The 16,513-nt window shown below is 34.6% G+C and overlaps 1 protein-coding gene across 9 annotated transcripts in view; it reads left to right on the plus strand.

Moving 5' to 3' along the window:
- LOC106067687 (golgin subfamily B member 1-like) overlaps positions 1-16,183 on the plus strand; it is a 40,876-nt gene extending 24,693 nt beyond the window's left edge. For 5 of the 9 annotated variants that reach the window (XM_056040234.1, XM_056040239.1, XM_056040238.1 and 2 more), the window contains 13 exons: positions 157-512; positions 908-1,211; positions 2,003-2,245; positions 2,647-3,871; positions 4,532-4,623; positions 5,094-5,210; positions 5,685-5,777; positions 6,105-6,257; positions 6,444-6,619; positions 11,008-11,166; positions 11,728-11,866; positions 12,609-12,705; positions 13,529-16,183. In XM_056040234.1, coding sequence (XP_055896209.1) covers positions 157-512; positions 908-1,211; positions 2,003-2,245; positions 2,647-3,871; positions 4,532-4,623; positions 5,094-5,210; positions 5,685-5,777; positions 6,105-6,257; positions 6,444-6,619; positions 11,008-11,166; positions 11,728-11,866; positions 12,609-12,705; positions 13,529-13,661 — 3,287 coding nt within the window. In that variant the 3' untranslated portion in view covers positions 13,662-16,183. The remainder of the gene's footprint in view (positions 1-156; positions 513-907; positions 1,212-2,002; positions 2,246-2,646; positions 3,872-4,531; positions 4,624-5,093; positions 5,211-5,684; positions 5,778-6,104; positions 6,258-6,443; positions 6,620-11,007; positions 11,167-11,727; positions 11,867-12,608; positions 12,706-13,528) is intronic. The other 4 variants (XM_056040236.1, XM_056040235.1, XM_056040237.1 and 1 more) reach the window with 4 other exon arrangements.
- Positions 16,184-16,513: the final 330 nt, after the last annotated feature.

The following is a 16,513-nucleotide window of genomic DNA, read 5'->3' on the forward strand; positions in this document are numbered from 1 at the left end:
TTACAAACATTAGACATTAGAGATGCAATGAAAAATCTCTTAGTGCATTACAGATAATGTACATTTCCAAAGTTGGACATTTTAGGGCTAAAAAAAATTCAACCATGTATAGCAGTAACTAGTAATTGTTAAATATTTTGTTGATTGATTTTTCAGATGGCCATAATGAAAGTGCTAATATAACAGATGTCTCTGTTCAAGGTAATGAAAATGTCAAAGGGAGCAGCACTGGTCATCACTATCAAAACAATGCCATTCAAAGCAGACTTCAGTCACCTGCAGACTATCACAGTGGGACTGAAAAAAGGATAATTGCAAGCAAGTCTTTGGAAAAGGAATCCTTGTGGAACTCAGTGGAGAAGGCCAGATTTGAGAATGCGCTGTCTAATGATTGGCAGTCCATAAATCTGACACAATTGTCGTCTACTGTCATGAGCACAGAAAGAACCCAGCCAGCGTCGTCATCGCAAAGCAGTTTATCTCTGGACAAAGCAAGCTTGCAGCTTAACATGGTAATTGTTTCTTCATATTTGTAGACAAATGAGCCACAAAAAAGTAATGCTGCACCTGAAATAAAAGAGTAGATTACTTGTTCACTAATAGGTTGTGAATTGTTGTTTTTATTGATTCATCAAGTAGAATATCCTAGCATATATAGTATATTGGTTAGAAATACTTTTATTTATATTCTTATTTCCATATTGAAATTTCTTTTCTCTTCTAAATTCATGCAATGATTCATAGAGTTTGATATGAATAATGATTTTTTTAAAATTTATTTTGAGTATCATTTTTATTTTTATTGTTGCCTTGTTAATAATATTGATTACTAGATCTATTTTGATGTTGTTTTTACCAGCTGGGGATTTTTAAAAATGTTCATTTGCTTTTCTTTATTTGTATTTAGAATTCCAACCACCACTCAAGTATGGACACTAGCTTGTTCAATGGAATGCCCCTGCAGCAGATGAGTGAGACCAGGCCTGGACAAGCTGTTTCTTCTACTGCACAGAAAGCTTCTGACCAGTTTACCTTGATGGAGGAGGGTCACTCTCAGACAAAAACTGAATTGAGCCTGATTGACCAGAGCCTTTGCCCTGATGTGACCTACTCGAGCATCCTAGACTACACTTCCCTGGCACGGTCAATGTCCTTGCTGGACAACAAGTCACAAGAGGGGGAGGAGAACAAGACCTGGAAAAATTTGAGTGGTCAGTGAAATGTGGACTTTAAGGAATCTATCAGAACCAACCTTAGCATTCAAATATAAAAACACACATTTATATAAATGTGGCCTCTCAGGCACACATTCAGTATTGATCCATGCATCTTATCTTATAAAATACAGACGTTACTTCAAAAAGAATATGATTACATATCTGTGTTAACATAAGTCTCAACATTCTTAGTTGTGAAAACTTCAACCTTAATTGAAATAGTATGAATTTAGTTTATCCAGAAAATATACTTCATGTAGAAAATAAGAACTTAGGGCACACATAAAAATAAAAGACACTTCTATGATAATAAAAAGTTTAGCAAATCGTGATCTATAGGGCAGAAGATATTAAGGTCATCCGTTTCTTTGGCCACCTGTCAATGAGCAGGGTGTCATGTGGCCAGCACAACGACCAACTGCCTCTTCCCTACTTAATTTAGTTTCCCATTAGAGTTGGGTAGACTTCCCTAAAAATCCCAAAATTCAAAATCAGTCTTCACTAAGATTTGAACCCAAGTACCCCAGGTTCAGAAACCAAGCGCTGAACCTTTCGGCCACTACGCCCCCTTCTATGTTAATACTTGTATTCTGTTTTCTTGTTTAGTCCTCTCTTTTCTCTCTACACCTAAATGTGTATTGTTTTGAACTGCTTCTATATTCTTCTCAATTATGTTCATTATGGTATTAGTAATCTATTAGGTACTTTAAAGGCATGACTAGTGGCCATAAGTATCACCTGTGGAAAAAAATCATGACTAAAAATTTGCATTCTCTTTGTGCCAGTTGTGCAGCTGAGGCTCCGACTGGAACACCTTGAGCAGGTCAATGCCACACTCAAAGAAGAGATTGCTGTCTTTGAGGCCCTGCACAACTCTGCTGGGGTGCAGACATCCTTGAGTGATGATGGCCCAAGGAAAACAGAAAAGCGTCTGACATTGACGGAGAAGGAGCTCCTGAAGGAGCACCTGCTAGAGATCAGAAAACTGAGACAGAGGCTGGAGAAGTTAGATGTGACCAATGATCCAGGTAAGTTCTTTAATAATGAAGCTTCCATTTAACAAAGAAATCATTTGAAGTATTAGCAACTTTGCAAGAAAGATTGACAAACACTCTAGTTTGAAGGCATTATTGCTGCTCTATGATTTAATAATGACAGTTCCAAAATTTTTCCTTGGGCATACTACCTTATTAAAGCAACTGCTCATATTTAGTACAGTTTGTACAATTGTTAACTTACATAATCTAATCATGTATTTCAAAATTTTAACTAAAAATTAATGACACCAGTAAGCAACAACGTAGAAAAAAGAGCAAATTGTGTCCTTGGTTTATCAATGCAGAGAAGCCACTTCCAATAATTGACATTTAATGCAAATCTTTTGGTTTATTATGTACATAATGTAACAAAATGTCTTTGACTCTTACAGATCAACTCTTGATTTTCCAGTCTCACACATACCAACGCATCACTCACCAGGACACAATGATTTCCATGCTCCAGACACAGCTGTCTGAGAGAGAGGATCAGTGGCAGAGAGAGATGGCAGAGACCCAGCACAAGCTCTCCAGGGAGAAAGCTATTGCAGTGGAGAAACTAGAGCAAACCATCTGTCAACTTCAGGCAACTGTTCTGTCCCAGAAGGATAAAATGAGAGAGCTGGAACTTACAGTGAGAGACCTCAGGTCAGAGTTGGACGCACAGCTTCAAGAGAGAATAAAGATGGATGAAGATCTGAAGAAGGTGTCTGGTGAGAAGAATTCACTGGAAGAGGACCTGCTCAAAAGGGAAAGAGAATTTCTTGACCTGGAGAAGGCGATGTTCAAACTGGAGATGTCCAAAGAAAATCTGGAGAGCGAGAGCAGAAGGCTGAAGCTGATGGTGGAGGAGAGTGAGAAAGACAGAAAACAGCTGAAGAATGACATGGAAGAATACAAAGAGTGCTCCTCCCGCCTGAAGGAAGTGGTTGAGAGGAGAGAGAAGTCTCTGCAGGAGACACTTCTAGCTGCCCAGAAGCTGAATACTTTGAAGAAGGAGCTGGAGCGCAAGGTGTCAGAAAGAGATGACTATGTAAAAGTCCTGGAGCGAGAGCTGGAAGATTTGAAGCAGCAGATGAGGGACAATGATGCAGGACTTGAAGATGAGTTGAACAGGCTTAGGAAAGAGCTGGATAGCAAAGAGCAGCATTGGGTGGATGCAGAAACTGACTATAAAGTCCAGCTGATGAAGCTCAATGATGAGAAGAAGATGATTAACACAGATTTAGACTATGAAAGGCAAACGTTCAGCAAACACTCGGAGCAGATGCGACAGGAGAAGAACGACCTGGAGGAACTGGTCAGTCAGTTGCGGGGAAAGGTCGCCTACTGGACTGGGCTTGGCTTGGAGGAGAAAGTAGGCCAGCTGACTGCTTCACTGGAAATGAAAACCAAGTTCGAGGCAGAGCTGAGGGAACAGTGCCATCTCCTGAGCAGGGACATGAGTGAAACGAGTGAGAAGCTAAGAGAGAGTGAGGGGCGACTAAGGAAAGCAATGGAAGAGAAGCATGACATGGAAGAGAGCCTGAAAGAAAGAAATGAAAAGGTGAAGAAAAGAGAAAAGCAGTTACATCACTTGTTGAACCAGCAGAAGAAGTTAGACTTGGCCTATGTCAAGTAAGTAAGGTCTCAATCTCATTCTTCAAATCAGTGCTTCTCACCTATTTGTACAAAGCTTATTATTAACTCACTCCATCTGTCTGTCTGGAACAAATTTTGTACACAGTTTTGTCTCCAATTTCCCATCAAGTTCAAATTGTGCACAATTATTCATAGTCAATGACAATTCATGAAACATAAATGAATCAATAGTTAATTAGTGGTAATTAATTAATGTTTATTTTACATAAAAAAGAGAGTTAAACCTTGCAGTATTGAGAGATAAGCTTTGTTTATAAAAAGAGTATTTTTTATATTTTGCATGTTCTCTGTCTACTCCTTGAATTCAATTTAAATTATTTCATGGCATCGAAACCAGCATTTAAAACATTAACAAGTTTCATTACTTGACAAATTATCATCTAATTTTATCGAGATAAAAGGTATCATTTTGAGAATTTACATTCTTCATAAAGAAAAAAGCTCATCTAAGAGCCTGTTTTTCATTGTTGACCATTGGGACCTTTGGTCAAGGGTTGGAAAAAGCTTCACTCTTTAAAAAATGGGGCACAACCCACAGACATTTTTTTTTATTGTTAATATATATTTTTGGAATACACTATTTTCTTACTAGGGTAGTTTTATGGCACTTTATTAAAAGAAATTCTTTCCCCCTAGATTGAAGTACACTCTGACAGAGAAGGAAGAGCTTGTGCAAAGCTTACAGAGAAGAATGCATTTGTGTGAGATCACACTCAACTGTTCCACTCGTGAGTATTGGCCACAGAATTAGATAAAGAAGTTCTCTTTTCATTCTGTACAAGTTTTCATGGTCTGAATGAGAAGTTCCCAAGTCCTAAACAATAATTGTTATTTAACCTTTGTTTTTTCATTTATACAAATAGACTTTTATGCTTTCTAATCTAATCACAGTAAACATAACATATAATTGTTTAATGGTGTCCATAACGGCATTGAATCGAGACCATATGCTATAGAAGTCCTGAACATTGACCTGCAACATCGCCACCTGTGGGCACTGGAAACCAATAGCTTGTTGTTATGTCGTACAGATATGTGGCAACAAACTATTGGTCTCCAATGCCCACAGGTTGTGACATTGCAGTCAGTGTTCAGGCCTTCTATGACCGATTGGTCTCAATTTAATATACCTAGATCCTTGATTGTTTATTTTTAGTTTTCCTTTGGTATAAACTTGTATTTTACTGACTTATTTCAGAAGAAGAGAAAGAGGACATTATGAGAGAGCTATTGAAAGAACTTCTGGCCACACAAAGACAAGTTGAGGACTTATTGTCAAGGATTGAGAAAAACACTTCTGACTCTAAAGCTTCAAGTTAGTACATTTGTTAGTTTTGCTAAATTTTTTTTTTTACTGATTAAAAAAATTTGAGTTGATTTTTTTAACAAGTATAATAGATTAGGTCGATCTTTAGTGTCTTAAATGAAAAACATTTTGGCAGTCAAAGCAGGGTTGGTGGGGCTTCAGTTTATCTGAATAAACATACATTTTAGAATCACCTTAATGTAAAGGGAAACTGACTTTTTTTGGGGGGAATATACAAGTTTTTATTATTCTTGACTTATCCTACATGTTATATGCTATTGCCAACATTCAAAACATAGCCACATCCACAAAGTATCTAGCCATTTAGTGCATATGTCAGGATATTTAAATCACATGCCATAGATGATCTAGATGAAATGATAAAGGCTTCAATTATGTAGTGGTAACACTCAATAATAGATAAGAAAACAAAGTACTTTAACATATGATATAGTCATGAAATATTTTTTTTTTCTCCTCAAGATACAGTCATTAGCAGTTCAGCCACAAGTGTGGTCACCACCGTCACTAGCTCAATGACATCAACAGTCTCAGGGAAAACTGAACTTAAACCAGGTACATAGATTTTAGGGGTGAATTCCATACACAACTTTAAGCCTGTTCTTAATACTAATATATCAAGAAATATTTATTATCAAGTCAGCCTGTCTAAGGAATAACATTTGTAAGACTGAAGCTGTTGTTGTTGTTTTTTTTCTAGTCTTTATAAGGATAGTTTTTTTCTTTTGTTTTCTAGTCTTAATTATATGCCACTACCATTGGTTCAGTCTTACAGTATTTAGATTGACTTGAAACCATGAAAAATTAAAAAAAATAAAAATGTATGATCAACCATGCATAGAATTTCTAAAACGTTCTTACTATAGTATATGTTTTTTGTAGCGGAAGTAAACATAGACATCTTATCCAGCTCTGCTGATGAGTCTGACTACAGGGGCCACCCAAGTCCTGACTTGCATTCCAGTCTTGGAAGTCCTGGTTCAAGTCCTGGCCACCACAAGTTGTATGCAGAAGCCCCTGGACCCCTTCATTCAGGTAGTCAAGATTAAATTAATTTTTTATATATTGCATTAGAACGTATCATGACATTTTTTTTCAATTTTTTCAAATTTTATTTTCCTTCCCAATCATCATGCTCCATTTATTTTAGGCAAGAAATATTGTTGAATGAGACTTTCTTTTTATTTTCATTGTTATGGTGATATCGCTTTGTTTTATCAGTGTCTGACAAGCTACCTACAAAGGGAGCTGATATTCATGGACTCTGTGCTGTCCTTAAACTTGATGCCCACGAAAAGCTGCGCAAGGAAACAAATGAAAGCCTTGTCACTTTGAGTGGCCTGGAAGCCAGATTAAATGACAGACTGAGAAGTTACAAGTCCAAGCCAATCACTGAGGTTAGTTTTGATACCTACATGCAGTGAACACCGGAAACACTTTAAATTAATTTATGAATGTTCGAATCATAAGTACATCAAATATGACAGTTATGTAGACAATTGTTTCAACTCAACTATCAGTGACATAATGATTTCATCTTTGTTTTGTTTTAAATTGTATATTGTTGGTATAAGAAAACATTTAAGATGTCTAAAATATTTTTTTTTCAAGTGTAAACAAATTACAACCAAATCAGCCAACAGAGGCATCATTTGGATCTATTCCATGAAATGTTTTATTAATTAATTTAATTCTTATGCTTATCAACCAATATCAAACAAAACCAGATCCTCCAAAGCTTGTAATTAAATCAAGTATATTGGAACAACTCAGATGTGGGAGGTGTGCATGAGGGACATAAACTGCTTGTTCACCTATCAAGGGTGCTCAGGTTTGAATCCTGACTCAAGCTGAGTTTTGTTTGCTGAGTGCTAAAAAAGCAGCATGGAAACCTTCTCCCTGATACCCCTCTTCCCCAACATGTCCACAAAGAGATTGGACCTTATGCACTGAGCATGAATGATCCGCTATAGAAAACTAATTTTAAAAAGAAGAAACAATATCTCAAAACCAATAATTATGTACTGGTATCTGAAAATGAGGACCTGGGCTGCGTGAAATGAAGATGGATGTCTACTTCTATTGGCTTTCTTATATGTCACGTCACTTGAATGGTAAGCCACACATTAAATCTGACTGCATACTGCATAAACTGTCAGTGAAATAAATGAATCATTCTACTTCCATGGTCTTTGTGTGTAAAATGACTTGTGTACAAAATAGGGGTGCAGCGGATAGTACTTTTTGATATCCGGCCGGAGCCGGATATGACCGGATAGTAAAATTTGATATTCGGCCGGGGCCGGAGCCGGAGCCGAATACCTAAGTGTCTTGTAAATAGCTTGTATTGCTGAGCATTTTACGAAACTGTTAAATTACATACCTATATTGTTGGTATTATTTTTTTTCCTTTTATATACTTTATTGTTTTAAACTCTGTTACTGATTGATTTATTCAAGCTTAACAGTATTTATAAACAAAAATTAATCTGTGTAGCATGTACGAGGCCACCAACCATAAAGGCTGTGTGTTGGAGGGTCAATGTAAAATATGTTAGTATATATTTAACTAGTTACTAATGTAAATCTCTCATCTGGCTTGTATGGTGGTTGGATGTATGTGTTCAAGAATTTCTGACCAACAACTGGTCATCAGACTTGTAATTTTAAGTCCAAAGACTGCTTCTGTTTCTGGTTTCAAGGGCTTAATACTGATAGCTGTTAGTTAATAGTTGGAATCTGAAGCGTAGTAGGTCATATATTTATTAATCCATTTGCGTCAAACGATATTTTATTAACAGCAGGAACATCTATTATACCTACTTATAGCCTGAGCCTTGATGTTGCGAAGCATAGATTTAATTGTAGTCTGTAGGCCTATTATTGGTATCTATGTTTAGATCTACTGTTATATAGATCTAAGAAAATCAGGAAAATCAACTATAGAAGAAAAAAAAACTCATTCACACCCTCCGTACCAAAAAAACAACATAAATAGACTCTGTGTTCGACTGATAGTAACAATCTGGTCAGATAGACGTAGTGAGCCTACACATGTAGTCCTAGTGTAGTGTGTATAGATGATGGTGTTGACCACGCGTTTTTGTTCTTGGGCATTCGCAATAGTGTTTAGTGTGCAGGCGAAAAAAGATAACACATTGGCATGGTCAGTCAAGCATATTGATAAATTATATCCGTACCTTAGTTACAGAGGTCAAGTGTTTCTTAACATTTCAGCATATTTTTTCTTTGTTTACTAGATCTAATTGTGGTGCTTTAGATCAATGTATTTTCTGCGATGTTAAATTTTACTGTAAGGTTTTCCTTTATATATTAAGTCAATAGAATTAAACAATGAAATTAGCTTTCTTTCTAAAGGTTTTAATACAAGGGAAAAAAATACATACATGCACACATGCACATATTTGTTTTATTTTATTGTGCAACGAACGTGTGTTCAGCGCCCTAAATGACATTTCTCTCCAAGTAAACAAACGTAGTGTCATCATCTAGTGACCTCTAGACAGTGTCAATGTTTCTCAACAATCTGCGTTAATCCATTCTGGCTTAAGAATGGTCAATGTCTATCAATACATTGTCATGGATTAAACAAATAAGAAGTTTAGCGTGTTGAGTCTCTTGAGCCCTACCTTTAAAGATACCCCTGGTCAGTGTCTGTTTGGCTTGTAGTCCAGCCTCCTAATTGAGACTTTAAGTAAACAAACTTATTGTCCCTGCCAATAGTATAAAAGGTGTGGGTTGTGGTCCAGACCCTTGATTGACAACCTATCTCATAATAAACACACTCATACCAGAGTAACCTTATGGAGATTTGGCTTGTAGTCCCGCCCCTAATAAAAATTCTTCTCCAAGTAAACAAACTCAGTTCCCTCATAAGATGTGACCTCTAGAAAGTGTCAACACGTTGACATCTGGCTTAATGTGGTCAGCTGCCTATCTGTGAACTCAATGTTATGGACTAAACAAACAAAAGGAGGTGGGGGTTGCTCATCTCTACCTCTGGAGATATACCCGCACTTCTAGACAATCAGCTTGACATAGTTAAGAAATATTACATGGTTACTAGACCACTCAAAGGTCAAGACTAGCTTTTAAAGTGTGCCAGACATCGCTGCTACGTATGTAATACGAATTTATAATGTAAAGTCTAGTCCCCCCCCCCCAATAATAAACCTAGTTCCCTCGTGTGACCTGTAGAGAGTGCTTACGTCCATCGTATCTGACTTGGGGTCACCTGTCAATCAATGAACTCAATGTGATGGGCTAAACAAATAAAAGGGGGAGGGAGATGTTCATCTAGAAATATACCTGGTCACCTTAGAGGTGTGGCTCTTGTAGTCCAGCCCCCCCCCCCCCAATAAAGATTAACTACTAAGTAAACAAACTCAGTTCCCTCGAAAGGTGTGACTACTAGAGAGTGTCAATACGCTGACATTAAACCTACGTCCATCGTATTTAACTTGTGGTTACCTGCCTATAAATAAACTCAATGTGATGGACTAAACAAATAAAAGGGGGTGGGAGTTGTTCATCTCTACCTCTGGAGATATACCCACACAGCTAGACAGACATCTGGTCAGCTTGACGTAGTCAAGGAATGTAGCATTTTAACATGTTAACTAACTTACTCAAAGGTCAAGACAAATTGAAAAAAGTGCCAGCCATTGCTGCTCTGTATGTAAAGCGCATTTATGATGTAAAGTTTCATCTCTATTTATATTAAGTTATTAACATACCTTGTCTTTATAATAAACGATGTTTGGTGCATATTCATAATGGCTCTGTTTTTAAGCACATTATTTTGTTTTCATATAAGCATTAATACATTCTACAACAGACATTAATGGAACGAGGTCCACTTTATGCATATTAAATAGGTGTATTTTTTACTATCCGGTTTACTATCCGGTAGTGATATCCGACCGGAGCCGAATAGCACCGGATAGTAAAAAATGCCGGATATTCGACAGAAGCCGGAGCCGGAGGGACTATCCGGTGCACCCCTAGTACAAAATAACTTATGATTAGAACAAAGAAAAATAAAAAAATGGAGTTGTACATTGAATATTTTATCTTTATTGTTCTTACCACTCTACATTATTTTTCTCTAGAGAATGCGGGTAAATACATTTTTTTTTTCCACTTCTGTCATGGCTGTGCAATTTCTTTCAGCATATAAAATTTGTATGAAGTTAAAACAAGATTTAATTCTGGGGTGCTTGACTTGACATTGCATGTCTTTTTTTTTTTTTTTTTTTTAAATGCACTTGTGTCAAATAAGCAATACATTTTTTTATAAACTGATAATTCCTCATAGCATGAAAGCTATTTTATTTTATATTTTTCTAGTGGCAAGGCTCTTTTTTTTTCTCTCCATTTCTTAATGAAATTTGGAAATACATTTGTTATCCTTATTATTACAGCATGTCTGTATGGCTGTCAGCATGAACATTTAAGTTTCATTTTCTTATTGACAACAACAATGTACTTTAATCTTCTTGATTTACTGTTCTTGGCAATTAGCTGTGTTTAAAAAAAAAAAATAACCACACTTATTTAAACTTTTAATAATTAAATTCCTTTGTTTTTATAGTATTTACAATAATAGGATTCTTTTTAAGTCATTTAAGCTATAATGTGATAAATGTGAACAATAATGTATTAAATTTTATTTTTTGTATTTGTAATTTTACACTCTATAAGATTATAATTCTGCCATATTGTATACAAGGTTGTAGCTGTTTATGCTCTTACTATCTTATAGAGTGTGGACTACAGCACTATCAGGGAGTCATCTCTTGCTTGTCACAACCTACGTGTCTGTTTGAACGAGGCAGCTAGTCTTGTAGCCACAGCTTGGGTGACTGAACTGCCGCCTGTTGATTCATTGGGACATTTCTATGACCCAATCCTAGCTGAGCAAGTAAGTAGATGTACTGGTCATTGGAACTGATTGTAAAAAATTTTTTTTAGAACTACACCTTGAAATGTATTGTACCAGAGATCTCTTGCCTTCCTATTCACTTTGATTTTGAAACCGGCTTCAAATACTATGATAGCCAAATGGGTTTGCAATGCATCAAATAATTTTTTTAATAGAATTTTTAGAATATAAATTAATTGCTAACCCAAGTTGAGTAACCTCTCTATCTCCATGTTTTTTTTATTTATTAGTGATTACTTTCTTATTTAGGGGGCGCGTTGGCTGAGTGGCTTGGCTTCTGAACCTGGGATCCTGGGTTCAAATGTAAGCGAAGACTAGGATTTTGAATTTAAGCATTTTTAGGGCTCCCCTGAGTCTACCCAACTCTAATGGGTACCTAACTTTAGTTGGGGAAAGTAAAGCTGGTTGATCATTGTTCTGACCACATGATACCCTGCTCGTTAACCATTGGCCAAAGAAACAGATGACCTTAACATCATCTGCCCTATAGATCGAAATGTCTGAAAAAGGAACTTTACTTTTTACTTTCTTACTGAACAGAATGACTACCTGCGCCATGAATTAACTGTGACTCGTTCCCGCATGGATGTGTTGAACCACACTGTCAAAGAGCAGCAAGACAGGCTTAATGCTACCACAGAGAGACAGAAGAGTTGGGAGTCTTCATTATACAAGCAATGTGAGTAGCACATCTTTCTTGATTTTCTGTATAACATTTCATTTGAATTTGAGAATAAGAGAAGGCTTGAAGGTTCAGGCAGACCATTCGAAGTACATTTCCTCTCACTTGTTCCTTCAACCTTTGTCAACTTGAGCACTATATGCCAGTCCTGCCCTGTTATCCAGACTAATATAGTGGTTGAACACTGCTTCCTCTAGATCTGACATTCTCTTTCAGAAATAAAGGCAAATGGAAGCTTGATTTATTTTTTTAGTGGCATTAAAAAAAATGTATTGGGGTAGGACAGGGCTGAGGATTTGAAGCAGCAGATAAGCTTGAATTTATTCATTAATTTCAAAGGGGCAGCTTTTTAAGGTCTCAATTCTCACCCCCTGTTATTGAAGGGTTATTTATAATGATTTAAAGTGAGCCAACCCTGATGAATATTTAGTAGTGGGTTCTATGGTGTAGTTAAAATAGTATTTATTTTTGAAATCCAATGCCAGTGTCAAAACAGAAATGTAAAATTAAAGAGTGCATGACTTACTCAATGTTTTAACAGTATATGTTTTATGTTTCTTATCATTGGGTACATGTTTTTCTTGAACATGTAAAGATCACACAATTACCAGTGGACCATCCTTGTATACTTTTTGCTAGAAAATAGATTGTGTGTGTTGGTTAGCTTGTCTATATGACGAGACAAGACAGTTGAGAGCAAGGAGAGACATGTTTATTCATTACTTTGAATGTTTCACAGATGCTTTATTAAGTCAACAGTTTGGCAATGTAAAGCTGAGTCGTTCTGTTGGAGGGTTGGTTTCAGTGTGGAACATTATACGGTTTTATATAATCTTGTGTGTTTATTACTCATTGATATAGTCATTGATAGATGTATCAGCATTTATATAGTACCTTAGTTTTTTTTATTTCAACTTATTATCTTTTTTAAAAATTATCTTTTTATATAATTAGAACAAAATTAGTACTGTCTTGTATTCAAGTTTATCTTTTTTATAAAAATTTATCTCTTTTTCATATCAATACTAAAAATAATGCTATAAACAAAATAAAAATGTATTTCTTAACTCCATAGCATATAATTACTAACACCCTTTTAATTCAATGTTTTAATTTCTGTAGGTTTTTTGTCATCAATTTTGTAATCATTTTCCCCCATCACCTCTTTCTAGAACATGTGTGTTTTTATTATATTCATTTCATATATAATCTTATTATGTAGCTGTCTTTATTTTGTACTCAGCATACTTAAATAAATACTTATTTTGGTTTCTAGATGTGCTGATGACTTTCAATTATATTACCAACATATTTATTTGAAAACATTTCTTATATTGATAAGTACATATATTTATTGTAAACAGAACCAAAGGTTTAAGGCATTTTTTTTTTAATGTTTGGCTGTAATCAATCATATAACAAAATAAAATAACTCAATAAAAATTTTAAGGATAGTTTAGCTGCCAAGTATAATAATGTACATTATTTGTACATATTGAAGTGAGTATTTTAAGTTTAATAATTTGTCTTTGTTGTTTTCTCTTAAGAAAAAGGATACATTATCATATAATAGTGAAATTTTTTTTTATATATTTCAGTTGCTTTTATATATTTTTTTTTAACTTTTTAAAATTGTTGCCATTTCTTAATATTTTATAGTAACCAAGACGAACAAAGACTTGGAAGCAGCCAAAGAAAACATAGACTTCTCTCTGGCAGGTCTGCCCCCACGGAGACACCACAGTTACAGGCATCAAGCCAGCCCACAGAAGTCCCCTCTGAAGAAACATGAGGACACCATCTAGCCAGACGTCATGCCTAGTCATATAGTAAATAATGGACATAAGTTTTACTGACTTTCTCTTCCCCTGACCTAGCCCGACTGGTGTAAATCATATTAAAAATTTATTTTCTCCCCCCCCCCCCCTTTTCTTTTTAAAAATAACTTATATCACTGCGACTAAGTTTTTTTTTTTTATGCATAGCTATTTGCTATATTAAAAGGCAATGACACTAATAATGTTTAATTACACAGAATTGCTAAAATCATCAAACTTCTTAAGATAGCAGTTATTGAACTTGTATAAACCTCATTCTTGCGATTATCTCTATATTTTCTTAAGAGGTCTATACAATGTAAAGACCTAGTGTTTATAGATCTGTCATTATTCATTGTTATATTTTGTTTGAACAAATATGGGAAAGTTGGCAAGGAACTGTATGAGAAGCAATGTATTTATTATCTATCTGAATGTGATTCAAACCAACTTGTGTTCACCTGTCTCTTGTAAACTCACTCTAGAATCTGATTTTGTTGACTTCAGCCAAAGTATTCAACACTATTGTTGATTTGTGTGTACTCAAGCTACTAATACTTAACTCAAAAGAACTATTTTTACTCTTTATTGATTTGAAAAATTCCACTCTTGTTCCTTTACTTTATTTTTCCATCATTCTTTTTTTTTTTACTGAACAAGCTTTAAATTTTTATTTTTTTTTCCAAAACTTTCTTTCCCATTTCCTCATTCGGCTACCTCTGATATTGTTTTCTTACAAAAATATTATTTACATTTTAAAATTTTCAATCTTTTTTTTTTGCTTTGATAAACTGCAAAAATCATATCTAATGGCCTAGAGATGTGTCTTAAAGATCAAAGATTTAAATGTTGAATCCAATTTTTTTTTTAAGCTTTTATTAGTGCAAGAGCAAGAATAAAAACATAATTTTTTTATCATCTTTGTACACTGAATAATATGCCAAAAACGTGCTTTAGTCTTTTTTATTATTGTTATGTTTGTGTAATTCAGTCTAAGCATGCTAAGGTAGATAAACAGACCTAATGTAATGCTTGACCTAACGAGAGTTTGGCATTCTATTTGTTTCATTGTCCTAGCGACTGCATAGTCACTTCTAGTATTTGTTTGGTTATAAATGGTTGACAACTTAACCATTTTTCTGTTTTCATTATTTTTTTTTTACAGACTTTAGAAATAAAGTCATACTCTTCATAATTGACTTGACTGAAAATTATTTAATTATAACTGTCTTCAGAAGTGACAGGTTTTAGTAATTTTTTTGTTTAGTTTATATGAATTATGTCTCCCAGAACTGTACTTCCAAAGTGGACACTATTTGTGCCGATAACTCACTTAAACTTCCACATGAAATGTCTTCCTTTTCTAGCATGTTACTTTATTTGTTAAAACATTGGAACGCATTATTTAAGAAATCAGTCATTGTTTTCCAGCTTGCTGGGTCACTACAACTGTTTGCCCTTCAGCAGTTGGGAAATAGCTGAAGTCTTGTTAAAGTGAAAACATTAAACCATTATCATTGGACTTTGGTCACACAGGTGACCCAACATTTCATCTATGACTATAGCTAGTCTTTTATGTTTCATTTGCTAAGACTGTATGCCTACTGTAATCACCTGAAGCAATATATGTATATTTATATATGTAGCAGTTAGCTGTATAGTTCAGTCATCATAAATATTGTACTTTGAAACTTATGTGAGGTAATGGCCAACAAAGCAGTGAAGAATCTTGTTAACTAGATTGATAGTAGCCTGAAGAAGAATACTGTGAAAAGACTTGACTTTTTTTTTTTAAAGATGTTTTTTTTGTCAATGATTTAGATCCAATGTCTTGATGTTAGTATAATAAATAATCTTTCAGGTATGTTTTACACTAAGTCAAGCGACATTGCTTCAAAAATAGCCAAATCAATAGTCACAAAGTCAACTCCATTATATAATATATATTTTTTTTATTCAACATATACTTGTGCACATGTTTTGTCAAATCTACTGTTTGTATAAATTGTTTGGTAAGCATGTTATTCAACCAACCATAATACCATATATATACTGGGACCACAGTTTGCGCCATTTTGTAATGTACTTTTGTGACTTAATATATAGCCAAATCAAAAGCCTGATGTAAATATTTTTTTTGTTCACATTGTACTCATTGTTTTGTAAATACCAATCAAAGAAATGATGTTTATAACATACAATGATAACTTTATTTATTAACATTTTTTTTATTGCATTTATTAGGAAACATTTTAAAAAATAGTTTCTGGTTCTCATCTCATTTTTTTTTCTTTATTTATTAGTTTGATTTTTATTAGTGAAAAGTAGTTTTGATAATAACCTGGCTTGAGATTGCTTTTTGTTTCCTGATGCCATTGTGTTCAGTTTTTTACTTTTGAGCTTAGAGATTCTAAGAAGTAGTAGCTACCACTTTTGCATGCCTATTTTGTTGTTCTGTCTCCACTATACAAATGAGAAAATAAATTGAAGTATTTCACTTTGAGGTTTTGCTTTTCAATCAGAATTTCCAAGAATGTTTCATTTTTGTGTAATTATGCGTACATCTGTGTACTGAGTGAACTATTCCCAAACCTTTTTAAAGTTTATTGTTGACTGTATAGTGAGTGTATTAGGATTAGAAGATTCTGCAAGGTATGTTGATATATGATTATGGGCAATGAAATTACCAGAATAAAAAGATAAAGAATGTATGCACCAGTATTTCTAAGGCTTCACATTTAGGCCTTCTGTTGAAAGAAACAGACAAAATATATTTACAGATTGTTTCCAAAATTTTCAAATCATTATATGATTTGATTTCTTTTAT

The sequence above is a fragment of the Biomphalaria glabrata genome, chromosome 9, assembly GCF_947242115.1.
Source record: "Biomphalaria glabrata chromosome 9, xgBioGlab47.1, whole genome shotgun sequence".
In the NCBI taxonomy this organism is placed as follows: domain Eukaryota; kingdom Metazoa; phylum Mollusca; class Gastropoda; family Planorbidae; genus Biomphalaria; species Biomphalaria glabrata.